The 27,022-nt window shown below is 42.3% G+C and overlaps 1 protein-coding gene across 2 annotated transcripts; it reads right to left on the reverse strand.

Annotated features, from left to right (window-relative positions):
* Window positions 1-4,431: 4,431 nt before the first annotated feature.
* Window positions 4,432-27,022, reverse strand: LOC146207583 (CDK5RAP1-like protein). Of its 2 annotated transcripts, XM_084588828.1 has the most exons (12): window positions 26,623-27,022; window positions 25,973-26,076; window positions 25,776-25,914; window positions 23,669-23,797; window positions 21,998-22,079; window positions 18,976-19,096; window positions 14,669-14,914; window positions 9,242-9,395; window positions 7,820-7,950; window positions 6,334-6,483; window positions 4,761-4,901; window positions 4,432-4,629 (listed from the first exon to the last, which is right to left on the reverse strand). In XM_084588828.1, the coding sequence occupies exons 1-12, from the start codon at window positions 26,882-26,884 to the stop codon at window positions 4,522-4,524; spliced, it is 1,767 nt and encodes a 588-aa protein (XP_084444954.1). In that variant the 5' UTR covers window positions 26,885-27,022; the 3' UTR covers window positions 4,432-4,521. The 2 variants fall into 2 exon arrangements, with proteins under 2 accessions (XP_084444954.1, XP_084444961.1); XM_084588835.1 differs by lacking the exons at window positions 25,973-26,076; window positions 26,623-27,022 and adding an exon at window positions 25,632-25,663 and having other exon boundaries at window positions 25,776-25,915.

Here is a 27,022-nt window from a genome sequence, read left to right on the forward strand (position 1 = left end):
AATGTGAAATGAGCATGCACAAAAACTGGCCTAATTTAGTTTTCCGCATAAATGAATTTATAAGCTGTGCTTAAACGCTAGAAGCGAAACAGCTAGGCCATATCAGGACCGGTTTCAAGACCGCATTTACTCTTCCAATCACGCTTCACTGCAGCGCTGAGAGATATACAGGGAAGCAAACCGCCAGGATAAATTTCAAGATTAAAAAACATTTAGTGCTCATAATGTGGCCCGAAAAAGAAAATTGAACATATACATCAAATTTTAATTCTTTTCTTCTCCAATGCAGCTTTCCTCTCTCTTTTTTTTCTTCACTTTTGCGTTTACGATGCTATACAATTTCTGCCCATTTACTAATCTGATAGGCACATTTGATGCCATAAGGGGCATATGTGCTTTCAGGATTTCTTATGTGCCTTGTATTAAGCCATGAGGTTCCACAAGAGAGCACTGCATGTGGCTTCTAGCTTTTCAAAAAAATTAATTGCAATCTCCAACCAAATTCTTAGAAATTAATTGTTGTTAGTGTGCCCTTGGAGAATGACACATACCAACAAGGGAGATTGGCCACACATCTAAGCGTCAGAAATATATATTAGATTGCATAATTGAAAAATATAAAATAGGATATGCAGAAAAGCCATACTGATCTGGAAAAAAAAAAAAAAATATGTCCAAGTTTGACTTGGTAAGAAGCTGAAGAGCAGGTAGTGGAACCGGTGCAGCACAGGATCCTTCCAGAGGCACTAATAAATTTATGAACTGCGGAGGAAATCATTCCATTGCTAAAACACAGCCGAGTAGTGCCAAACGAGAGTAAATCTGGAATAGCCATAGCTATATGAATTAAATTTGCAAAAAGTAATTTCAAGGAAATGTTTTACGCGGGAGCCAAAATGGCTACAGAACAGGAAGAAATGATCTATTGTCTTGGATCCATATTATAGGCTTCATGCTCAAGACATATATATCTGATACAATTATGTAGATGTGTGAAGAAATGCAAAAACTATAGTCGCACACGTTTGTAAGGTTGCATACCCAACCTATTTATAATGTACGTAGCAAAAAATGTGCAATGCAAACCACATGTCATTTTCAAAATCCCATTGGCAACCTGTTCTGTAAAGCCAGAAAGCAATAAAAAAAAAGGGGGGCGGGGGGTGCTTAATAAGCATTAGCACTGTGTTTACAAAGTGTTGAAAGGGTACCCAGGAATACACTTCAATGCTAGTTTAAATCCAAACAAAAATCATTATTGCTGGTACTCTAGGTGCCCCTCTGATCTTTAAGAAGACGTCATCATTGCTGAGCACCCCACTCAAATACAGGAAGATTGTAGAAGTAGCTCTGTAGGGAAACAGCAATAATCATAACGGCTATGATGATTTTTTTGGTTTTAACATGAGTAATTACCATAATCTCACATAGAAGTTAGCTCCTCAAGCCAGTGAATATGATGTCTCTAAGGAACAAGTGTTATTGCTTTCAGTAGCTTGGACAGAATCCAGAAGCCAAATGGCTGAGATGGAACTCTTAAAGATGGAACTCTTAGGCGCCAACAGGTATTAATCATTCTTCTCTAGGCCTAAATGTGCTTACTCACAATGCTGGCGTCATGCCACAGCCACCACGGCCAACTACTTTGCTGGAGTTCCCGGGTTCGATCCCGACCGCTGGCGGCTGCGTTTCGATGAAGGTGAAATGACGAGGCGTCGGTGTATGATGTGAGTGCACGTTACAGATCCTCAGGCAGTCTAAATTACTCCGTAGCCCTCCACTACCGTCTCCTCTTTCTCTCTTTCTACTTTTACTCCCAGCTTCCTCCCTCCCTTTACAGCGTGGGTCAAGTGTCCACAGAACAAGTATGACAGATACTGCACCTTTCCTGTGAACCAAATTATTATTATTATTATCAATGTCAGTAGCAATTATTTAAGTGCTGATATCTTACCCTAAAGTTTCTAGAAGTATGATTAAACGTGGCATTCAAACAGTAGACACTTCGTATGATGAGCTCAGTTAAGATGAATTCTCAGAAAATAATATGAACGATGTCAGACCACTGGTTGGTTTCCAATGTATACGACTCGTAAGAAATTCCTTTTACAATGTTTCATTTACCCTTACATTAAGATGAACTTTCACAGCCATTGCGAACTAGGTACGGTGACACGGCGCAATAATGCTCACAAGACGTTCGCACAGCACTACCACGGAAAAAAACAAACAAACGAAAAATAAAACGAAATATGCTGGTATGCAAGAATGCACCCTGTCTACAAGATGGCTTCCACACATTATCATGGAGAACAGTAAGAAAAATGGCATGCGAAAGGATGTTTCCAAGGGAAAAAGCTTTCTCGCTGGTGCTAAAAAGGCAGGGCACCATCGCGCTGCGCTTAAAAGCACATATATATGGCAAGTGTGCCCCCTCATAGATTTCAGGCTCGAAAACTCCAGGGCAGCATTTTCAGCTGATGTGGCATCGCAAAACCAGCTATCATGGCGGCCAGATGGCCAGATACCAGCGCTGTGCGCATTGATTGCACCATATGGAAAAAGCCGTGATGTGCCTGCTCACGGATAGGGTAACTGATGAAGCAAGAGGAAGCGACGCAATCACTGTGCTGGCTATCCTCGAAGTGTCCACAGTAGGATGGAAAGGAAATAAAAAACACAGAATAAACAGCAGCCACTGTGGTATATAGTGAGAAAAATGGACAATTAGAGGAGAAACTAGACCAATGCTATTTTCAAGTAGGATAGTATTACGAGCTGGTTTTACACTCTATCTTCAGCTCCCTTTATGCAGAGTGGAAGAACATCTCCATTCGTGATTATTCCCACTCTGGAAGGCTGCTTCATTCATTGCTTTCATGCAACATACATTATACAACTCAGCTCATATACAATTCAAGGAAAAAAATTTGGCAAAGGTTTAACCCAGCTAAACCTAAGCAACCAAAGCAAAAGCGACACGTTTCGCTCGACCGGCCTCTCTTCATATCTGTGCGGCAGCCTCCCGGCAAGCTATGTCGACCGGATGATTGGATTCGGCTTAGCATCTTTGCTACTACTGAACCGAAGACAGTCCATGAGGGGTCTCGCCAGGATCATTCGTGATGACTGCTGATGTTAACATGACAGCAAAGTCCCTCCATACCCATCGGTGAGGCAATTTCGAAAGCTGTTGCAATGCGGCGGCACATGTGGAGAGGCAGCGGCTCCGGCAGAGCTGTTGCCAAGTGACGTCATGGCTATCACGTAACTAGGCGTAGGCGAGTGCGTGACTCCAGCAGCAGCACAGCCCCGGCGGACCTGTTGCAGAGCAATATCATGGCTATCACGTGGCTAAAATCGGCGCAGATGCGGCTGAGTGATGCCATGGTTGTCACATGGTTCTCAGTTCAGTGTCAACATTACTCGGTCTGTGAAGAAGCAACGGAAGGGTGTATAAATCTTTTGCTTTAAATGTGGCCTTTTACCACCAAAGGAGCACCCTGCCGCAAAAGGAATAGACCGATTCTTATGATGTCATAGATAATGCCCTTAGACTTGCTAGCCTGACAATGCAGGAGGAGGAGGAGGAAACTTTTATTGTGTTTTTATTTCTGAGTAGAGCCCTCTGTCTAGTGTCCCATGTGCCACCTCTATCCTGCAGGTCCGTTAGAGCAGCTGGCGCTGGCCTTGCGGTGTGATGCTGGAGAGAGCGCAATGCAGGGTTTGGCAGATAAAAGGGGGGCTCATAACAGCTTAATCATAGCGTCATAAAAATCGGTCAAGGCACCAATGGCTGGAGGCACTCGTTTGAGGCGAATCAGCTGCTTTTTGTTTAGTTGTATCGGACTATAATGTGCTCACATATTTTTATGGGAGGAACTTCTATTCAGACAAACTTCTGATAGATGAATAAATCTTCTGATCCCTTCATGTTCGTCTTGAAGGCAGCCCACTGTATTTTCTTGGACGACTTCATTTTCGTATCCACATGAGAGGTGAGAATAAAAAAAAAATTTAGAGAGCCTCTTACAAGTCTGTTAAGAGGTAAATGGCGAAAGTCTACCCTTCCTCTCTTATAATTTGCCTCTCATTGTTTGGCTTTTATCAGCGTTCATTGCAGAGCTACATATAATTGGTTTACAGGAAAGGAAAGGTGCAGTATCTGTCACACTTTCTTCGGCAAGTGTGAGCTTGGACGGTACACCATCGCTCCTGTCGTGTGGCGTTCCTTGGCGAACGTTCAAGTGTGGGATTGCAGATGACAGGAACGTTAAACAAAAACACATCTCGCGGAATCTCGCGGAATATGACAGATCTCGCGCACATATCTCGTGCACAACTCCCGCGCACGGGATTTCGTTCCATGAGCCTAGAAAGGCTTTCGCCTTAAAAGCCCAGAAGGTCACTTCATAAAAAAGACATACCAGCTCCAAGGCACATGCAGGCTTTATTAACCAGCATCAGAAAGCCACAGCATTTGTGGATAAATAACGAGCAACAGGACAGTGGTCACAAAGGCTAGCCTTGTGCTGCACGTGAACACGCCTTTTCATCGGCCGTGTGCTGCTGCAGTGAAGTAATGTACAGAGGGATGCCTTTCAGCACTTGGCTCGAGCATTCTTCAATCTGGAAGCAATGAAAACCGGGGCACAAGAATATGAAACACTAAGGCAAGGGAACATTGTGAGCTGTTATGCAAGGGAAGTCAGTCTGCCACGCGCCAGTACAACTGAAGGCTGTAATGAGCCCAACAATACCTTGACAACTATGTAGTCACCGGGCTCAATCAGCTTCTTGACTGAAGACGCTCGGTGCTCTAAAGCATGCATTTTGGGGAATATAACCTTGATATTGTTGTCATTCCGGCCAAACAAGTCCTCTGGCGAACGCCGGCTAATCTGGAATGATAAGAATCAGGAAATAAAAAGTGGAGCATGGGCGATCAAGAGCGACACTATTCAGGCATCAACAACACTACAGTACACTCTCAACTGACTGAACTTTAAGAGACCCCAGGAAAAATGGTTCACTCAACTCAATATCTACTAAATATCTACTAGAATATGGAACAACACAGGGCATGAAATACATTCTGTCAACATTGTTAAATGCAATTTATGAAGTTACATATATTGACATATACGTATACAGCACTTACTGGTGACAGTGCTGCCTATCGCATTTTGAAAAAAAGAAAAAAAGAAAGAATATTTTTTTAGCTTGCACTGTTATTGTTGAAGTGTAAGATGCAACAAAGCTGTCCACACAGTCCGTTTTTGCATGGACAGCTTTCCTTGGGCGCAGCTTGTTGCTGAGACACAAAATCTCGCAACTTTCCCAAGCATCCTACAGCCTCGGCTAGAGCTACAAGGTTTTAATCTGGCTCTGCATTTACCTCTTCTCCATTGCACTCTTCTTCAAGATGAACACTGGACACAATTGCCAAAACTGCTCGAAATTCAGCAGAGGTAACGAGCTTATTGTCACAACTTTTACAGTTGGAATCCAGTTGGTGACACACAACAACTGTCAGGGTTGGATTATCTCACTAAGCTGTTCCCCTTACCCGCTTTCATTGTGCTGGGGGAAAGAATGGATTTGTGCTGGCATTTCCTAATATTAGGCACCTTTACTATGTTAGCACCGCAGAGCACAAAACTCAGTTGAACTGAGTTCAAAAATAATCCCGAGTCCACCGGTCTGTTCCTTCAACAGAAATTTGCTACTATTCTGAAATTCTTTTAACTGCTACATTTTTGCACAGAATGCGTAAAAAACTGCCACGGATTTTTTTAAAGTTTACTATTCTCAAATATTCATTTAACCGACATTCTTATAACTGAGAGTTTACTGTATGCTGCTCGCACTTGTGCAAGTATCTCACTCTCCATTTGTGTTCCGGTATCAAGGTGCATTGTAGTGGTGCCATTTATAAAAGCTGCCACAAAAATAGAGAGAGAGACTGAAGTTGCAATAACAAGACTGAAGACCTTCTCGTTCCGTGAATTTTCACCTCTGTAACCTTAAGCTTGAAATTACAATACATACCAACACACACCAAACACATACATACCATACCAACATGTACCACAAAAGCAAAGATTGACTGACACATACCTCTGTTCTCTATAAGGTTGAAAACTATGATTTAAGAATGCACTAGATATAAAGGTTTGCATGGACTGCTCGCCTGCCATTCGAGTTTCATAAAAAATGTCTCCACAAATGAGACAAACACAGCAGAGCTCCAGAAAGGCAAGTACATCAGTGGCACAAAACCCGTTTCCGCTAGCAGTTGCGTGCAACACAAGGGGTGTGAGCAATGCTTACTCCTTCAACCAGGACGAGCTGGTGAGAGGAAACCTGCTGATTGAAGAGCTCCTTCGCACGACGACGGAAGACGGCCAACACTTCTCCAACTCTGCGCTTTTTAACGTCGAGCGGGACGTCATCTTCCAGACGACGATGTGCGTGTGTTTTCTGCAAAGCGGCGCAAAGCTTATTTTAGCACTCATTTAGCAACACTTTTTTTTTTCTCCACAATGAACTACTGCTTGAGCTCAACGTGCAAAAGCTGCTAAAGTACGACCAAAAAGCAAACAACACTACTGTCAAGGCCTGCCAGGCTATTAACATTTGAAAGTACCTTTACATTCAGCCTAAAAATGCTACCCCCCACAAGGCACTATGCTTGTTATGTTATGCTTATGTTATGTTTATGTTATGTTTATGTTATGTTTATGTTATGCCTTGCACAAGGTCGGAGCCACTGCTTCCCTCTGAATTTTATTGTTCCCACATATTTCACTTGCCTTGTCAAACCTTGACCGATATGTTACCCTTTCCAGTGGTCAGTTAAGATAAGAAGCAGATTTCATGGGAAGGCACATGCAAGCAGGGGTTGGCACAGCCTAAGGTGGGCAAATGAAACTGGGAAGTCTGCGAGAATAGGGTAGCTGCATCTGGAACAGGTCAGGGCTACTGTCAATCAATTAGAAAGGCCCTTGACCTAGAGCGAAGCCTGCATTTCCTTCCCTCTGACTATCTTATGTCATGTGCTGCATTTGTTGCGAAATACATTAAATTTCTTAACTGGCACATCACAGTGCTGTGTTCTTTTTACAAAGTATAGTACTGTTATGCACTATCAACATCAAATCAGACACAAAGATAAGGTATTAGTTGAGTTGTTCTTTGCCACAGGTGGGATTAGCCTTGCTTATTCTGCCGGTAATTGCTCCACCATGTGTTAAAAAAAAAGAAAAAAAAAAGGAAGAATGAACACAGGTGACTTTCACATTTAGGTTGTAAGGACCGTTTTTCAAATGTGTTTATAGATGCCATCTATATTTCTACTCCAGCAGCAAATGCTTTTGTGTGTGTGTGTGTGTGTGTGTGTGTGTGTGTGTGTGTGTGTGTGTGTGTGTGTGTGTGTGTGTGTGTGTGTGTGTGTGTGTGTGTGTGTGTGTGTGTGTGTGTGTGTGTGTGTGTGTGCGCGCGTGCGTGTGTGTGTGTGTGCGCGCGTGTGTTTGCAATTTAGTTGTGTGATTCATATTTCATGTGACGCTGATGGTATATGTTTAGTGTTGGCAGAGGTCTTCATTAAACATTTGCACACATCGAACTCTGAAATGCTACGGATGAACGACGCTAGTAAGAAACCCAATGCTGCGCAATACCTGAGCGCCTGATGTAAAAAGAATGTGGCGCACATCATGCCTGCTAAGTTTGTAGAATAGAACCTAACTGGCATAATAAAATTAAGGAAACATAAAGCAGAAAATACAAGGTATACAAATGCTGATAGCAAGCATACTTCTCTAAGACTGTAAGGGAACACATAGGCCACGCTGTACTGCACTTGGTTGACCAAAGAAATGGTGTCTTGGTGGGCTTCTTCTGTCTCACCACAAAAGCCACATATGAAATCACTGGTGAGGGCCACGTCTACAGCCGAGCAAGAAAAAGAGAGGGAGAGAGAAAGAGAGGGAGAGGTACAACTGGTAAGCAACAAATAAAGGCTCATGTGCTATGTGCTGGATCATTAATTCTCTGCAATCAGCATCGGAAAAGTGCTGTAGAAAGAAAGAACCAGGCCAGGCTCCAATGCAAGGTTTGTTTACAAACACTTTCTTTTTTTTTGGCCAACTTCATTCAGCCTTCTCGGAGAAATCACCACAATATTCTATTGTGTTCACTCATGTCCTTCATTCTAGGCAGACAAAACTGGACTTTCGCCTTCATTTATACAGTAAGAGCTTTTTCATGGGCAAGCTAAGCACCCAACCAGTCGCCGGCCAGGCACAATAAGCTGCTTCTAGTTACAGGCATACTACTCTTGTTGGTTGCTTTTTACTCAATTCACTGAGCTTTAGTATAAACATTGCAGAAAAGTACACTTCCAAAAAACATACTGCCTACTTCAATGCTAAGCGAAGCATGTATAGTTACTTTTACCTAGTAAACCACTTCCAAATTTGTCAAGTTTTGTGCAAAAGCGACGTTTCAGAACCATATTCTGTATAGGGCCACATTGGGTTTTCTTTCCAACATGTTTTGTCACACAGAAGGAAATAATCCGCCAATGCGGTGAATTGGGCCTGTTGGTACGTGTTTGAAAAAAGGGCAGTGAAAAAAGACAGCATCGCCTTTCTTGTCTCATCTCGGTGTCCATTTAGTGCTGCAGTCTGTTCCAATAATCTGTCATTTGCAGTAGTGCAATGTCAAATGTGCCAAACATCTTGTGGCATCCTCTTGGGAGGTGCCAAGAACCCGAATATCGCGTGCCGCCTGGCAAAGAAAATAAAGACTGCCTGCAGAGGCTGCACGAGCCACGACCAGGCGCTGTCTTTATTTTTGTTCGCAACGTGGCGCGCGATATCCGGGTTCCCGGCGCCACCCAAGAGGGCACTACAATCTAATGAGCAGCGCACCATAAGCGATCACAAAGGCCAAACTGCACCAGCTTTTCAGTAATAGCATTTCCTAAGTGACAGAAGCCCTACTAAAGCTTCCCCATGCAAAAGTGTGCATCGTCTGTAATGCTTAACCAACCGTGGCATATAGTATTTAAGCAAGCTTTCTACTGAGCGATACAAAAATCACCACTCAACTTGCTGTGAGAAAACAATTGGTCAGGAAATCTCATGTCAGTACAAAGCACAACTCCAGCACATTCCTGCCCTGCTGAAGTTGCAAGTGCCTCACTGGCCACAGTTAACAAAGAAGGCGGACATACTTGGTAAAACGTCACGTATCCGGTGAACGAGCTCCAGGTAGGCCTCACGAGTGTAGCCTCTCCTCATGCGTTCTAAGATGGCGCTGTTTCCGCTCTGGGCAGGCAAATGGATCTGCTTGCAGATGTTGTCCCTGTCTCTAATGACTTCCAGCACCTGCAGATGCAAAGAGAAAGAATGTAACGCACCATATCTATGGAACCTCCCAAATTAGCAATGCTGCAACTTCTTGCCCCATTGATTTTAATGCCAGCAGGTAGTCTGGCCAATTTCTGCAAAGCAAGCCTTCTCCTACAATACTTTCTCCTTCTTTCCAATTCACTAGCATGACTGTTCCACACGTGCAGTGAGAGGGAGAGCATCAGGGCGTATTGTGGGAGACAGGCAAACAATATCTCTACTCTTTTTCTTTGTAAAGAAAATTCAGAATCCATTCCCGAGTAGCTGGCACTCTGACCAAACTAAAATAAAATTTGCTCACGTAATGACTATACATAAAGGAGGCCCATTTGGTGACTTGCATAGCAAGTACTTTATGCATGTCCACAACACTCCTATGATAAGGCAGAACACTGAATGTGCTAGATAACAGTGTGAAGCTGCCAGGACGAGAACCAGTAACCATGCGCAGGATTACGTCGATAGTACAAAAACGCTCATTCTTTTTCTGATAACAGAATGCACGCTGAATTTGCTGAATCCGCCAGCTCATATAGCCCTATGGAAAAGTGACTTTTGTAAAGCTGTGCGTGTCAATAGCACCTGGCCTACGAGATACTGCAAATCATTTTAGAGTGCCCACAAAAAAATCCTGCAAGCACCCTTGCGAATATTTGGGGAAGAATTTTTTCCCGTATGGAGAAAACAAGCAAGCGTGCTCTGCATGCCACAGCAGCAATGAGGGTTGTTAGAACTGATGCTTGGACGAGTTGGTATGCCATTTTCTGAAGAACAGCGCGACTTGGACAAGGACGTGTTGTCTTCCTTCCGTCCTTGTCCAAGTTGCGCTGTTCTTCAGAAAATAGCAATGAGGGCACAGTAGTACTTTGGGAAAAAGAACTAGCAATCCTGAGCATGCCAACGCAATCTTGCACAAGGTTACTAGTTCTGGTCTTGGCAGCTACACACTGATATTGTGCACTTGCAGTGTTCTGTCTTGCCATAGAAGTGTTGTGGATGTGTATAAAGCACTAGCGGTTTCACAATATAAACTAACTGGAACTAGTGCTCAACTTGAATTTAATTACAAGCCAATCTCTATGTTTTCAATGTTTGTCAGAACAGCAGAACATATCACAAACAAAAGTCGCGTTTGATTTCTCAACTCGCAAAAGATTATAATAAAACAACACTTTCGCTTTTAGAAAAACAAGTCTGCAGAAGCAGCACTACTTTCAATAACAGAAATTCTACATAATATTGAAAATAAAGCATTAACTCTAGGTACATTCCTCGACTTCAGAAGAGTTTGATAGCGTGCAGCATGATATACTCTCAGGAAAATTTCCACATTATGGTATGCGTGGTAGTATAGCTTTGACCTTGCTTAGATGTTATTTAACTTCCTGTGCGCAATATACTCAAATCAATGATGCATGTTCTCAAACAAATAATGTGTCTTATGAAGTACCACAAGGGTTCGTCCTCCGGCCAGTATTATTTCTGATATACACATTAATGATATTGTTAATATGCCAGAAGCTTCAAACTTAGTTATATATGCAAATGACACTGTTGTGTTCTTTTTTGGAAAAGATTTATATACATTGCTTAGAGAGGCAAATGATCGGATGCTTTGTTTTACTTCATGGCTGGGATATGACTGCCTCAAATTGAACATAGACAAGATGAAGTAAGTAGTATTCTGCTCTAAAGGTATGAAAATGCATACACTTCCCTATTCAAAATTTCAAGGTGTGGGCATATATCAGACCTCAAAAAAATAAGTCATGAAAGGTGGACATCGAAGTGCTCAGAACTGATCTTTCTTGATTATAGTATAGGTATCTTAAACAGACAAAGGTGTTATCGTCCAGCTACTTCAAAACGACATGTACATTAATCTCTCATACATTCACACCCTAGATGCTCCTGCCTTTTGTGGCTTACCACGACGAAAACAAATATATATGCCCTATTGTCGATGCAAAAAAAAAGCGCCCTGCATTAAATCGTATGGATTACTCAAAGTTCGTAAAATATATACACATACAGACTGAGTATTGAAGTCTGTTGGCAGTACTGGTCCTATAAAAGAGATTTTGAAACACAGTACCAGGAAAAGAGAAGTGCCCATGATTTAAGGAAGAGCTCTATAATAAAGCCCCGATCCTGAAACAACTGCGGATATCAGAGATTGAGCTGTCAGATGCCGGTATTATTGAACTGCTATCCAATCATTCACTAAAAATAGTTTAAAAAAAATTGAAAGACTTGATCTCAAAAGAGTAACACCACTGCGTTTGTAAAAATAATTGTAAATATAGCTGCTTTGACCTGTGCCTGAGTGTCGATGGCTGCTTGCCCCAGGTAAGTGCTACTGGCTCTACCTCGCCTGGCAGTCTTCTGCCTTTAGTCATGTCCCCAGGACTATAGTTCTGTATTATTGTATTGAATTAATAGACAAAAAAAAATTAATTAAAATTCTTCCAAGTTCTCAAACTTGTTCTTTGCTCTATATTTGTGAAAATAATTTAAAACAGTCACCTTTCCATCAAACTGTAGATTCTACTCACATTCTGAACAACAATAGTATAAGAAAGGAGAAAAATGATAACTACGTAATTTTTAGCGGAATTTCGGAATCACAGAATTGCGGGAACCTAGGGGCCTTAGCTATAGCACACTGCAAAATCCGGACTCCTATATCTCCAAAAAGTGGTAGAGGTTAGTATGAATAAAAACAAATGCGGGTTATGTTGAAGTAGACACAATGTTAAAGGCTTCCGCTGCATCCTTTGCTGTGTTCAAAGGACCAATACAAAATGAGAAGAAATGCAGTCCGCTCAAAGCTCTGCAACGTCAACTGCACTCTTGTCTTCACAAAGAAATCGCTCACAAGAAAATAATGATCACTACACCAACAAACACAAAAAACGTTATGCACACCATTGAGTTCCCTGCAAAGTCAACATCAACATGCGAATTTTGCAATCAGCTACTTTCCCTCACATACATTTTATTATGTCGCCCATAATCACAAATATTATTTGCAAAATCAGGCACCGTAAAGTTGGAAAAAAAAGAATAACATATGTGGGTTAGAGTGATTTTACTGAAAGATCACAAGCACACATTTCCAAATAAGATGTTGCAAGACCCTGCCTTGTTGTCTATGCAGTGTTACATGCTTTGTGGCTGCACATACTCGTTGCATTTTTAAAAAAAATAAATATGGACTGGAGAACATTTAATGAAACAAGCTGTCACTCTGTGCTTGTCCCGACCACTGTCTTGTGCGTGTTTTGCAGCGCGAGCTGCATCTCTTAAGGTTTAAGTGGGCTCCCATAGAGAAACCAATGACATCTGCATGACACTTGCCAAAGCGCAATCTTGTGGTTTGCACATGCGCAAAACTATAGGGCATGAACAGAATGAAAGATTACGTGGCGGCGAATTCCTGGTATGAGGCCTAGAGGCATTGAAGCTGCTCTGTTCGAAGCATGACGTTACGCACCATGTGATGGGCGCATAATAAATAAAACGAATAAATGCCACACGGCTGCGAATGTGATTCAAACCTATCGCAAAGTGAACATATGAGCTTCTCTGGCAGCTGCATTAAACAACTAAGCTATCGCCAAAGCCTGACATCATAGATGTTAAACAGCCACTGTCTAGTGTTGTGCATAACCGCGTCAATTTCCATCCATGCACAGGTTATTTATAAAGCAAGAACACACAGGCACCTGTACATGGTAGCTGATAATTCAATGTGTGGTTGCGTCACTCAAAAGTTGCCCAATGTCATATGGTTTAGCAGAGTCCCTCAAGGTGTAGCAGGTTTGTTATAAACAAGTAATTACTCATTACAATCCATCCAATGATAGCCATACAACTACAAGTAAAGATGTAAATTTTTCTCAACTACTCAGGTTCTGATAAAGCTGCACAGCTTTCCTTTGTAGCCGTATGCTGGTGCTGGGGTGAATGCTTATGAGCAATTACTCCTTCATTCCACTTTCCTTTTAGGTCAAAGGGGAGGGGGTAGTTGCATGCACTGGGGGCTCCCATCGGTTGAGCCGCCCGTAGCCTGAATCATTCGGCAACTGCACCGTGCCGCAGGTCATGACAATATTTCGAACTGCTCAACATGGTAGCTATGGGAAAGAGCAGGGATAAGAACAAAGCCTACCGTCTGCATTCCAGGCCTAGACTGGGTGCTTTCAATCACTCCATACCTTTAGCCAGCAAACACCACTCGGCTCATGCTGATTGATGCGCTAAGCCACTAAGCTTAGCTTTACGAATGTTTTTTGTGAACTTCACCATGTCTGACAAATTACATCAAGTAGCCTTAACACATGTTCTAGCCAAAACCAGAAAGAGAAAATCCCTCCTTGACTTTGAACCTGCATGGCTGAGTCAAGGCACAATCTTAGCAGACCCGCAGTAGGTACTTCCACGAATGTAACGGGAATTTTCTTTGCCAATTCATCAGTTTGTCGGTTTCAAAACGCATTTCATGCAGTATTCGAAACCAAGATATGAATGCAATATGATTTTTTCTCACTGCTCAGGACAGCTACAACAACCTTCACCATCAGGCTAGCATACTGGTCAGAAAAGCCAGTTTTTTTTATGCCTTTGGTATTGTGTGGTACAGGTGAGCGATAGGGCAGCTATGGACGTGGAAAGAAGGCAGTGCAGGTCGCTGAGACAAAGAAGACGCCGAAATATTTGAGCGGAGTAGAGAAAGAAAAGAAGGGCAATTGACACAGAAGTGGACTGCTGCTGCGTGAGAGAGTTCGTGCATCATGCATCAGAAGCTTTGCTTCAGTCGATCAGATGTTGCTCGCATTTCTTACGCGCTTCCTCTCAGATAACATCGACATGTCCGCTGCGTTTGCATCTCTTTGTGTTATCTCCTTTTATCTTGAGCCGTTGGCTGTGGTTAGCCTAAACTGAACTAGTAAATTTGTTGCATGGAATTGTACCTCTGCACTATTCAAGAAACGTGGACAGGGTTAAAACTTCAGGACACTGATGCGCAACAGCCCTATGTTGCTCTATCCCAAAGTCTTGTCTATGTTTCTTGAATGATTAAACAAGGTCAGACGAAGCATAACAGCACTATGAAGACTAAAAATAAAAGGAAGACGACCCTGAATGAAGGGTCTCTTGTAATGCTAACTATTAAACAAAGGCTTTTTTCTTATTCCTGTCCATGGCAGCAGCGTCTAAGACATGAGACAAGGAGGGACAATTACCTCGTCTGGGAAGTCCTTGGGGTGAGGCGAGGTGAAGCGGATGCGCATCTCTCTGTCAATTTGCGAGACCTTGTCCAAGAGATCGGCAAATCGCAAACCACCTGAGGGTAGCTTGTAGATGGTGCGAAAGCCACGACTCAACACTGCTGGGCCATCTCTGCTGCGATCAATCAGAGCCTGGCTTTCGGCTGATGTGTCCCGGTAGCTGTTTACATTCTGTCCCAGCAGCGTAACTTCTTTGACACCCTGATGCAGGACAAAGAATTTAGGAGGTTACAATACCATAAAAAAAGCCATTCGACCAAATGCACATCATTAATTCGAACTTGCTTAATGTGAACCACGACTAATACCTCAGTCTCGTAACAGAAAGTGAATAAAAATAACAGCTTTCCTTTGCATCCAACTGCGCAAAATTAGAGAAACGTTTTAGGTCTGCCTTGAGTTCAAAGTACTGAGAGGTGAGTGTACTATATGCACAAGACAGTTGCAAGTGAAGGAGACATTTACTTACGAATGGCATGGATAAAACAATAAGCAAGAATACACACTGCAGTCTTCTCTTACAAGAAAACATTATGCTATACAGCACATATCTACATATGTATATGTTTCAACAAGAAGCTGATATACTAAGCGTAGTGAAATTGTGATAGATAAGAACAAAGGCAGACAACACACAATCAGCATTAATTTGCAAATGAGCATTTATTTAAGAGCAATGGTAACGGTGACGCAGAAATAAAAATCTTTTGCTGCACATACCCAGGTGTCACGAAGAAGAAGGATTAACACAACAGCTAAGTTATAGCCGGCAGAGATGCGTAATTTCTTACCACGGTATAACAATATTTAAGTGATGGCGATCACACTCACTGCTCGCCACAGTGGAGAGTGTGCTCAGATTGTATTCGCCTCTAGTACATGCACCGAACACAGCGAGGCGGGGGCGTTGTGTCACAGTGTCCGTTCACTTGCAGGACGGCGCACGCGGCTAAGCAGCGTAGCCAGCTTTCAGTGCTGTTTTCGGTGCGTTTGTCGTGTTTTGTGCTGTCAGAGTGCATCACAAGGTGTGTACGTCAGTTTCCATGTTGTGGCAGGCACCGTGCATAAAGTCTGCTACAACTACCTTTTCGTGTCGCGGTTTTGGATCAGTCACAATGACTGTTGCACAAGCTCGATGGTGCAGGCCGATGCCACGGACGGTCATCGCTTGCCTATGTATTTGGTGGCTGTGATGTGCTAACTGCTATTGTCGGACACCTTAGAAGTCCAGCCGGGTCCAGAAACAGACCATACGTTATTATGGGTTAAGAGGTACCCAACTGCAGATAGAGCTACCATAGTAGTCTGGATCAAGTGTCAGGTCAGTACAGGTAAAATGAAATTGTTGTATACTTTCCTCTTGAGTGATACTGGTAAGCATATAGCACATAGGATACTGCAACCTAGCGAACATGTCTGCATGAAGCACTTCCCTAAGCATATGATATCAAAATCGTTCTACACTAAGTTCTTTGGCAATGTAGTTTTAAATGTACCCAAGAAGAAACTGTGCTGCTGTTGGCGAATGCCAGTATGTTTTCCAAGTCCGAAATATCTGAGTAAAGAGACATGTTCAAGAAAGCCTCTTAGAAAACTACGATCTGCAAACATGTGCGCCAAGCAGCCATGCAAGCGACCTGCACCCGCCACTGTCATACGGCCCTAGGAGCAGCACTTGTAATAAAAATGGCTACTATAATAAAACATATTAATATATTATTATTATAATATAAATATACGCTGAAAATGTGGCTATTGTAACAAAAAGGCTATTTGTAATAAATATGTTTCTTCCACAGAACGGCTATTTGGGCAAAAAAAATATATAAATTTTGCTGTTCGAAGTACTAAAGCGGCACATGGGCATTAATGAATGCCACAATGAAGGGATCAAAATTAGGCCACATGGGATTCCTCACTGCACACGGGCATCTTTCGGGTTATTTCATGGCAGCCGCAGCCGGTACTAAACGCATTTCCTCCGGCTCAGCAGTCGAGCTCCCTGATCTCTAAGCTATCCTCGGGCTTAAAAGCCTGAAGGTCACGAGGTCAGCAAATGAAACAATTGAAGCTGCTAATGGTGCTTTGGGCTTCTATATGGATGAAACCAAGTTTCAAAGTAGCACCTGCATAGACGCACCATGTGCGACCTGCCGTGGCAGTGAATCAGTTAATTTTGGCCGGCAAAATCACAGTTCTTTCCACCTGCTGTACATTTTAGTGCCACAAAACGTCGTGGTATGAAAGGCAAAAGACTTGATGGTAGCGTTTATAACAATATGCAGCTGCATAATTTGCCAGACTCGAGAACGCTCAGTGGAGTATTTCATAGCTCCAAATTATTGAGGTGAACAAGTCGCTTTAACAGGCAACAGAAATTATTCTCAACTGACATCCAGTAATTCTAATCTAGAGTCGCACATTTTACCTCTGCGCCTGCACGCCAATCTGTCCTTCAGGTAGACAACCGCTTGGCATTGTCTGTATTCTCGTAAACGTTGAGCTTAACAGGAGAAACGCAGGAAAATTCAAGCAATGACTTTTGTGTTGCGTAGTTAATACTGCACTGCAATATCCACTAAAACAACGCAAATGCAAGCTTGGTTTCCTTTTGAACCCAGCACTCACGCATATAGCAGCGGAGGTGTACCGCAGCACAGCACAACAGCACAGGTTCTATTTCCCACTGCGAAGGCAGTTTTTCTGACAGAAGTGAAATGCGGAAACATCCTTGAGGTTTCTCTGCACATTAATAGACCCCAGATGGCCGAAGTTAACTATATCCTCTATACGGCGGACATCATATCACAGCGTCAGTGCATTACACCACTCAAGCAATGCTTGTATGCACACTTAGGTTCTTTTACTCAACCGTGGGAACATGCCCGTAGAGGCCCTTTTTATATTTAAGTAGCAGAATAGTTAGCTTGCGCCTTAGCAGTCGTACCAATGAGAAAAATAAATAAAAATAAAATAAAAAAATAAAAAATAAAAAAAAAACACTAGAAAATGAATGCATTTCGATAACGAGTTCGGATGGATTACGGGGCCGCGTTCACGCTGCTGTTCCATCCATTCACGCAGTGCCAGCATGTAAAGCACGAAGTAGCAGAAAATTATTACGTGCTGATAGCAGTTTAAATCATTCTGAGCCCTTGTCGCACTTAACAAAGCACACGTACACGCCAGGACATCGAACAATCCCGCTACACTTGCATTACTGCTGCTGCAGCTCAGCTACTGGTATAAACACCGTGGCATGGTATCATCTATCCATGTTCAAGAGAAGCACATGGAGAGGCAAAAAAGATCTGGTCGTGCTGCTGGGCGCAGTGTCAGCACCTAAATATATTCTTACACCGTGCTTCTTACTCATGCAGTAAGACAGAAGGCTTACTAATGCACCTGTCTCTCAATTTTGCAATGTTGAAAGCCCCTTACCTGTCTCTCAATTTTGCAATGTTGAAAGCCCCTACAAATTTGCAAGATAGCTTGTCCCGGAATTCGTAGACAGCGCGCATCTTGCTATCCAGCCGAGGAGTTGCATTTCATTTCACAGCCTCGACAGGGGAAAAGCATCGAAGAAATAAAAATCTCTTACTGTGCCACCCAGGCAGCATAGAAAACAAACTAAAAACACGGAGATAACAAAAAAAAGAAACAAACATGAATTATCCCAGCAGTTCAGTGATATGCTGGTAAAGACACCTAATCTCTTTCTTATTCAGCCCAAAAGAAATCTTACAAAAGCACTAGTCTCCCAATTTTGCGATGTGAACTGTCGAGTCTGTGAAGTCAAACAAGACTGCTCACCACGATTGTAAAACACGCATATTGCCTACAAGTACAGGGATAAGGTATTTTGCAAAATTATATAAGCTTTCTACATCACAAAAATGGGAGACAAGTGCTCTATTAAGCCTTCCATTTTACTGCACAAAAAGAAGTAGTGTATCTTTGGAGGCATATGATATTACTGAACCATTGAATAAATACTGCGTTTTTAGCCCTTTTTGTGGTGCCTGAGTATGCACAGTAGGAGATTTTTATGTCTTTGATGCCATTCCTCTCCATAACCATTAATTTGCGGGGTACGGCTTGGAGCCTTTCTCACTCACTTTCTCACTGCTTTTCGCACTGTTCATGACCCTTACTAATGTCAAATCAACTAGACCAGCTAGTTCTTCTTACTCAAGCCAACTTAACACAGTAATTATAGTAATAGGCAACATATAATTCATACGAAAATTGCAAATACAGACCTGATCTGAAAGAGCCCTCACTTCATCCAAAATGGTTGCTAAAGGACGACTTCGTTCTCGGCCACGCGTGAACGGCACTATGCAGTAGGAACACATGTTGTTGCAGCCACGCATGATGGACCTGCACACGAAAGACCCACGAGCTACTGACAAAAAAAAAAATTGCGTGGATAGACAGCCCAATAGACTGAAAACATTTTTCATCGCATCTTACTTTCACCCAAGAAAGAGCGTCTGAATTCTTTACTTATGTCAATCCTCTTTTCTTCCATGTGCCCTCATCATGCACAGATCTTTGCTAGCCATCAGTGACCAAACAGAAAGGCCACTAGTGGGTTACTCAGAGAGAGAGTTTTGACTTTCGCATAAGCTGCTTCAGTGAAACAGGCTAAATAAAATGTTTAAAGGGACAGAACACTGGCCAAAAATGTCATCAGATTACGGTGGAGATGAAAAGACCTTGCCTCATATATTATAGATCGAGCACTACAATATCAAAGAAAAGAGGCTTTGCAATTTTAATTTGCCGTTGAAAATTGCGTAAAAACAACTGAGGCGCTACCTAGTGGAGAAACTCTATTACTTTCACTGTAGTACCCCATGTGACTACATGTCAGCAAATTATCGCTGATTTTCGTACGGGCAATTTTTTCTTCTAGGAGCACTTGTCATAATTTATTATACCTTGCGCTCTCTCTACTGAGTCCTTAAATAAAAACCATTCCTCTTTTTGCACCGCGAGAGGCATGCTTTCAGGTTTTGCCACTAGATGGCGTCACAGTGTTTAGAATTCCATGAATGAAGCGATGATAGTGCCCACTAAAACTTTTGTCGACGAGGCGTGCATAAAGCCCCTCAATAAACTAAAAGTAGCGCCATCTCCTCTCTCCTCCTCCGGCGGCGCCGCTCCTCCTCTCGCATTTCGACCGTGGCTCCACCTACGGGGTGCGCGACTAGCGCGCGCTCTCCGGAGCAGGCGCCCTTCACAGCCGTCTCGATCAGCGCCGCGCGCGCGCGCCGATCGAGGCGGCCGTGCGCCGGGTCTCACCAGAGCCTTGCATTTTGTCGCAATGTGATCAGGTTAAAATATTACTCACTGCTGAAACATAATTACCGAATGTTGACAGGGATTTCCCGCCAGAATAGTTTCAGCTGTGAGTGTCATACATCACATATACGCGATTTCGGCGTTGGTTCAACTCGCCGTCATCTCCGTGTGTCCGTAGTTCGTCACATTTGACCACTCAGCGGCATGCTTTATAGAATTTGTAACTAGGCGGCGGACAGGAACAATTTTGGAACAGTCTGTGTATGGTTTCTTTGCAGCGTTGACTGGATTGCGAGCTGCCGGTAAACTTGAGAAGTGTGGCAGCAGCTGTCTTCCATGTATTTTCAACTTCACCTGCAGATCAAATTAACTATTTGCGGCGGAAGCTGCAGTCTGTGTGGAATCTTTGCAGCTTTGATTGACTTGTGAGCTACCGGTAAACTTGGGGAGGGAGGGAGCAGTTATTTTTTTTTATATTTGGCGTTGACACGGTGTCGTGTTCAGCTGCCATGGTGTGTCACCATACGTACACGATTTTGGCGTCGATTTAACTTGCCTTCACCTCCTTGAGTCCGTCAGCCATTGACAAAGATGCGCAACATGCTTAAAAAAAAAAAATTAACTAGGCTGCGGAAGCTGCAGTCTGTGTGGTTTCTTTGCAGGTTGGACTGAATTGTAAGCTACCGTGAAACTTGAGAAGCGTGGTAGCAGTTTTTTTTTTATATTTTGCGCTGAAACGGTTCGGTTTCAACTGTCAGTGCGTGACACCATTTGTACGCGATGTCTGCGTTGGTTGAACTCGCCTTCACCACCGTGCTTCTATCAGCCGCCGGCCAAAGAGCGCAACATGCTTGAAAAAAAAAATTAAATAGCCAGCGGGAACGATTTAGTAGCAGTCCGCGTGGCAGCAAAACACACGGCGATATGTGCCGCGCGCGCGCCGCCCGCCCCGCTGGAAAGGAGGAAGCTGCACGCCCAGAAAAAAAAAAGCGCGCGCGCGCACGTGACGGCGCTCGGCCAATGAGAGGGTCGAACGACGACGGAGAGCGCAGGAGAGGAGGCGGGCGGCAAACTTCACATGTTGGCGCTACTTTTAGTTTATTGAGGGGCTTTAGGCGTGCATTGTGTCATAAAAGCCTTGAGTGTGAAACTCAAAAGGACGTTACTCTAAGCAAAAAATTCTAATTACTGTCTGGCGAGTGAAAATTATATTTGTTTTCGGTACATCTTTTTTGCCAACCACCAGTCGTCATCGTGATCGCTGCTCATGGTTTCCAGCATTGGACTACATAAAAAAGCATGACTATACCACAAAGCCATCAGTTAGTTCCACACATTTTTTGACAAAGCGATCTATAGTCTTTGTACTCTATTCTTGAGCTGAAATATGCTGCATAAGCTCAACCCTTATAGAATTGTACTAATTGTCCTTGTGCAGTTCACTAAGAACTGCCACGTTATGCCATGCAAGTATGATGATGCCACTGCACTATTCAACATTCACTATTCAACGCTGTACATCTCAATGTCTTCTTTGCAGACATTGCTTTTTAAAAATGGCATCCGCTGCCCGTAATAGCTTATGCTTACCATTACGGTGTTCCTGACATCTGATGTTGCTTTGGAGCGTTAAATCCCATAAATCAAACCAAACCAATCCAAATGATTATGAACAGAAACACAGAGAAAAACGAGGTAGACATAAACAGTGCTCATCCAGCAACTAACAGTCTGTTAAAACATACATGGAAATAAGAAAAACTGAATAGCATAGCTCTTGTTTGAATAAACATTCAGCTGATAAGTGAGAGCCACTTTAATCTTTCTCTTTGCTCTGTGTTTGTCCATTTGCACCTGTTTGTTGTAACTTATCAATTTTGCCAACAGGCATACATTTTCTTATTGTTTCTTTATATTCCACAGCAGATAAGCAAACAATTGCTGGTGCTCTTATAGGTATCAAAATTCACTTACACAAATGCAGATTTAGAATCCTCCTTCAGACGGACAGGCACTACGTTAGCATAGGTTTCATCCAAAGATAACTGGACATTCACTACAAGAGAAATGCAGTATTGTTATTAATTGGATGGTTATCACAACATATCACCTTTGAGTAACTGTATGTACTTTTGCACAGAGCACAGCAAGCTGATAGTGCACTGAATTTCCTAGCTTGAGCAAATGATGACACTCTAAGGTGAAGGGAACTTGTGCAGACGAACGGGCTTTGGCACAATTCGCTATAGGAAATGTCTCTGACACCTTTACCATTTATGCAATGACTAAAACAGTGAGAAATACAGCATCATTTGTTTATTTAAAGATATTGCTGTCTCTGGTGAGAGACATTGAAGAAGTGGTTATAAAATAAAAAGAACAACAAATAAAAAGAACGTTGTAATAAGCTTTGATTCACTCACACCTCTTACTTTTTCTCTCCCTTACATTCACATGCACACACTCCCCCCCCCCCCCCCCCTTTCCCCTTCCAGAAGTGAAAATATTATTATTAATTTATTCCTAAATCTATAAAGGTACAATAACATAAATCAGGCACGACAACCACAACAATAACAATACCGTAAAATTCCGAGCAAGCGCGCCCCCCTCTCACATGCCGAAATTATATTTCAACAACAACCATAATAATGTAAGGGCAGCTATTTTCAACACACAAAGAGAAAGATGCAGACAGACTTGAGCTTATGATTGGTCTTGGTGACCCTTGCCCATCACAGCAGCAACTGTTGTTGTTCAAGCTGCGGGAATTGCTTTGTCTGATTCTTCCTATTAATACTACCATTACTACTATGAAAACAACTACAAAGCATCCAACAACAACAAAAAAAGGCCTCCTGGCACTACAACAGAAAACTTGTCACTGAAAAATAAGAAGTTACCACAAGACTAAAGTACCTGCAAAGCAAAAAAGAAAAGGTTGTGCCTATGTCTTATAGACTTCATGCTGCACAAGGATAAGACAGGACAAACTAAGATACTGCAAGTAAATGAGCTATCACATAGGAGCTGTAATGAAAAGGTAGTAAGAGGACTTCGATTGCCAATAAACTCGGGGCTATATTCAAGTTCATATTTGCTTTCACGCTTCTCTCCACAGTACATTATTTCCATGACATGGCATAGCTCAGAATAATTCCTCTGCTGAATCCCTGCTGCCATTAATAAACATTTCCTTAATAGGGGAGCATATGTGTCCCTATGATTTCTTAAGCTACAACATTTGTATACGATTAGGTTCAGAAAAGTACTGTCCACCCCTGCTTACAAAGAACATACCTGTGAGATATATCTGACAGCGTGGGTGTACTGCTACAGCCCCTGCAGCTGTGCTTCCATGTGGCTTTATTCTTATAAGGAATTAGTGTTCAGGTTTTCCACTTGGTTGGTCTTCAAAATGGCGCAGACAACATCGCAAACAGATAATATTGAGGTGTTCTTTTTTTTTTCTTTTTTTTAGAAATAAGTTCAATTTTGTTATATGTGCTGTCATCAAGCTCACTTTGTAGGATTTGGAGCCATATCGTGGTTAAGTTTTTTGAGAAATTAATGCACTTGGACAACAAAGAACTCAGCATACCGTGATGTCAGCCTATGCATAGTCAGTACAAAGAAGCCTCTCACCCCCAACTTGTCCCGAACGGGCGCTTGCCAGGAGACGTGGCAGGTCTCTGTAGCTGTCAGGGCCAGCAACTATGTCTACTGCCTTCTCCTTTTCTACAAGCTTTTCTTTGAGCCTTTCTGCCATGCAGCCTGTGAGGTACCAAGACGACGAAATGTGGACAATAATCAAATTACTATTTCCTTAAGCAACAATGTGACTGAAGCCGTGGCTTCATTCAAATATAAAATCTTGCTGTCATTTTTGATAACTATTTAAAATGGAGGGAACATGTTTAGAGTGTTTGTGGCAAAGCTGCAAATGGCTGCTACACCCTTATTAAGGGTAGACCACACTTCCCCCGGAACATATTATGCAGTTTGTATTTTTCATTTATTCATTGACAAATAAGTTATTAATACCGCTAGTTATTAATATTAATAAGTTATTAATAACTTATCTAATACCGCAGCAACATTTACAGAAAGAAGCATTAAGAATAATCACCTTTTCTTCCCTAAATCGTCCCGGCTATAGTTTGCTTGAAGAGCTTTCTGTATCAAAATTTTTGTCTCTGCACAACTATAAAATCTCTATTTTAGTAAACTCTACACATGCTTCTAATGGTAACTTTAATCTTTCAAGTCATAACAATGCATACTGTGAGAGATTAATCAAATTCATTGTTGTGAAATCTGGAATATGGAATATGCATTATTCTGCTTTGTTGAAATGATGGTTTGTACATTTCTAATGTGGCTGTCCAACTGCCTTGTTTTGTATTTTACCAGATACATGATTACTTTGTTGTGTTGCATTGCCTTTTGCATTTTGTCTTTAATTAAACGTTGAAAATTTTGTCACTTTTCTTGCACGTTACTTATATGGTTGCCTAAATGATATATTTTGTATTGGACCAAGTACTAGCCATAAAGGCTATCGGTCCAAATATTTTGTATAAATGTTTCTCGAATCAGAAAATAAAGACTCTTGATAAATTCCTTGGGGCAATACACTGACTGTTTAAATGCGACAAAAGTTCACTTTACGGTGGTGGTGGTGGTGGTAGTGGTCATAAGATATTTATGCGCTGAGCATGAATGCTTTCCAAGAACAATCAACCAGCAGTGTGCCTCTACAATTTGAGCCTTGCTGTGAAAACAGTATTAATCAAAGATGTATGGACACCAAATTTTAGTGGCATTTTTCTTCTTGTTAATGATGCGGAAGTCATTCCTGTATGTCGATCCACACACAGTTTTCCCTTACGACCACTAAATAATTTATCATTGAATTTTCTAGTTTTGGTTTCAGCAGCCAAGAGATGGCTGTGACGTCACAATCAATATGCGTGGCATGAAAAAACGATACGATCGCTGATTCTTCATTTGTAGTGGTTCCCGTTCTTGAGGCAGGCTTACTTTATAATTGTAGTTAATTCACATGACACAGCAATGATAATATTGTTCTATTTTCATCCCTCGCGTGACCTAGACTTGACTGTGACGTCACAGCCATCGCTCGGCTGTTGAAACCGAAACAGGTGAGAAAAGTAAGTTGATTATAAATTGTTTAGCAGTCATAGGTGAATGTGACGTGGTGATACGTGTACAGAATTGACCTGGGAATCATTACAAATGATAAAACACGAGCCCAAAAGTTATGTGTCTATACTCCTTTAAGTATATAAAGAAAGATGTAGATCCGAAGCAAAAACATAAGTTCAGGCACACACACAAAAAAAAAGACTAAAAGAAAAAAAACTTGGTCAAATAAACAAGGATGTGTTTTCAAGCTTAGTGCAGCAAATTTCACTGTCAAAACACTGACTAACAGCAAATATTTCTTCCATTCGTGATAATCGGATCACTTGTCTTCACAATCCCCATATGCAAGGGTCGCAAAAGCTAAGAAGTTGCTCAGAGAATCCACATGGAACATGGTCCGCATTTGATACCATGTTATCTACAATAAAAATGCACTTACTTCTGCAGGAAGAAGAGTGAGTAGTGAGTTTTCTGCAAATTATATAGCACAAACAGAATTATTTACTCAAATTTAATCATACACACATGCAATCAATCACAAACACTAAAATCAAAAGATAGTGAGTCACACACGTGGGTTCACCTAGTATTCCGATTTGCAGCGGTCCATTCTTGCTTTCATGTCGCAATCTTTTCACTGCTTTTAGCTGCCTGATCCTTTGCCAGATCTTTCCCTCGGCACCCTCTCTGATAGCACAGGTCATGATGAGTACAACGTCCGCCTGAAACAATGCAAAATGTGTGCAAATTTCTATGCAGGAAATTTATCGTCAAATATACCTCGCTGACCGAGTTGGTCTTCTCGAAGCCAGCATCTTTCAACAAGGACCAGGCAACTTCAGTGTCATTGACGTTCATCTGGCAACCATATGTTTCAAAATGCACTAGAAAAGTAAAGAAAAGGTAAAGAACAGTTTCAATATTCACGGAAAACAAACCCATGTAGAGAGCAAAATTGTAATTAGACTCCATGCAGAGCAGCAGTATCTTGTCTGCGCAACCCAATCAGTGACGGGTTAACAAACGTAAATCAACAAACGTAAATCAAAGCGGGGTCTGTTTCAGCGCAATGAAACTGCAGAAAGAGCTAGCTAGCACGTAACCAGCCAAGGAAATCATTTTATTCGGAATACCCCAGTCCACCCCAAATGACCGTGGAGAGTGCGAGTCTCTCAAACATTTTCTAGTGGCAAGGATAATATAGTTGCATGCATTAAAGATTTGCAAACGAAATCATTTAAACGGCTCGTAGACGCCACGAACTGATGCATTCCGAGTCCGTTCGGATGCGATCGCGTCGCTTTAGAATCCAGAGTCAGTAGGTGAGCGCTTCTGACCGGCACCTTGCTGTCAATAGCAGCATAAAAAGCTGCATCGAACAGATGGGAAGTAACTAGGCTGAGGACAAGCAGTACAAGTTGGAAATTCACCTTTCTTTCCTTTAGAAAGAACGTCCTCCGCTAAAACGTACGGATGTTGAGGACTGTCAGTCGAACATGTTATTCCGGCTTCTGTGTCGTTATCCACCGAATTAGCGATGAAATACCCAAGCGAAGGTCCGCGAGAAATTCTCTCTTTGACAGCTGCATCAATTTCTGCCCGAGAAGAGCTACACAACCACCGGCACTTCGCAACGCTCCGTCGTGACCGACAAACAACCTTCCACAAAAGTAGGTTACTGCGCGATAACATTTTCAGGCTTAACTTCGCAGCTTCTAAGGTCAACCAAATGTTTCTTGCTCCATGTCAAAACAAGACATTGGCGTCAATCAGAAACTTTCAGTTGTAGCTTTTGAACACAACACCTCAACGCATGGGCGCAGCCATTGT

The sequence above is a fragment of the Amblyomma maculatum genome, chromosome 1 (assembly GCF_055883805.1).
Source record: "Amblyomma maculatum isolate TAMU_Amacu chromosome 1, ASM5588380v1, whole genome shotgun sequence".
Classification (NCBI taxonomy): domain Eukaryota; kingdom Metazoa; phylum Arthropoda; class Arachnida; order Ixodida; family Ixodidae; genus Amblyomma; species Amblyomma maculatum.

Coding starts and splice junctions, on each gene's coding strand:
- LOC146207583 (XM_084588828.1), bottom strand. CDS start 26,884: ATGTTATCGCGCAGTAACCTACTTTTGTGGAAGGTTGTTTGTCGGTCA. Junction 22,080..23,668: donor CCGTTCGGGACAAGTTGGGG/GTGAGAGGCTTC, acceptor TTTCTCTTGTAG/TGAATGTCCAGTTATCTTTG. Junction 19,097..21,997: donor GATTCTAAATCTGCATTTGT/GTAAGTGAATTT, acceptor TTTCGTGTGCAG/GTCCATCATGCGTGGCTGCA.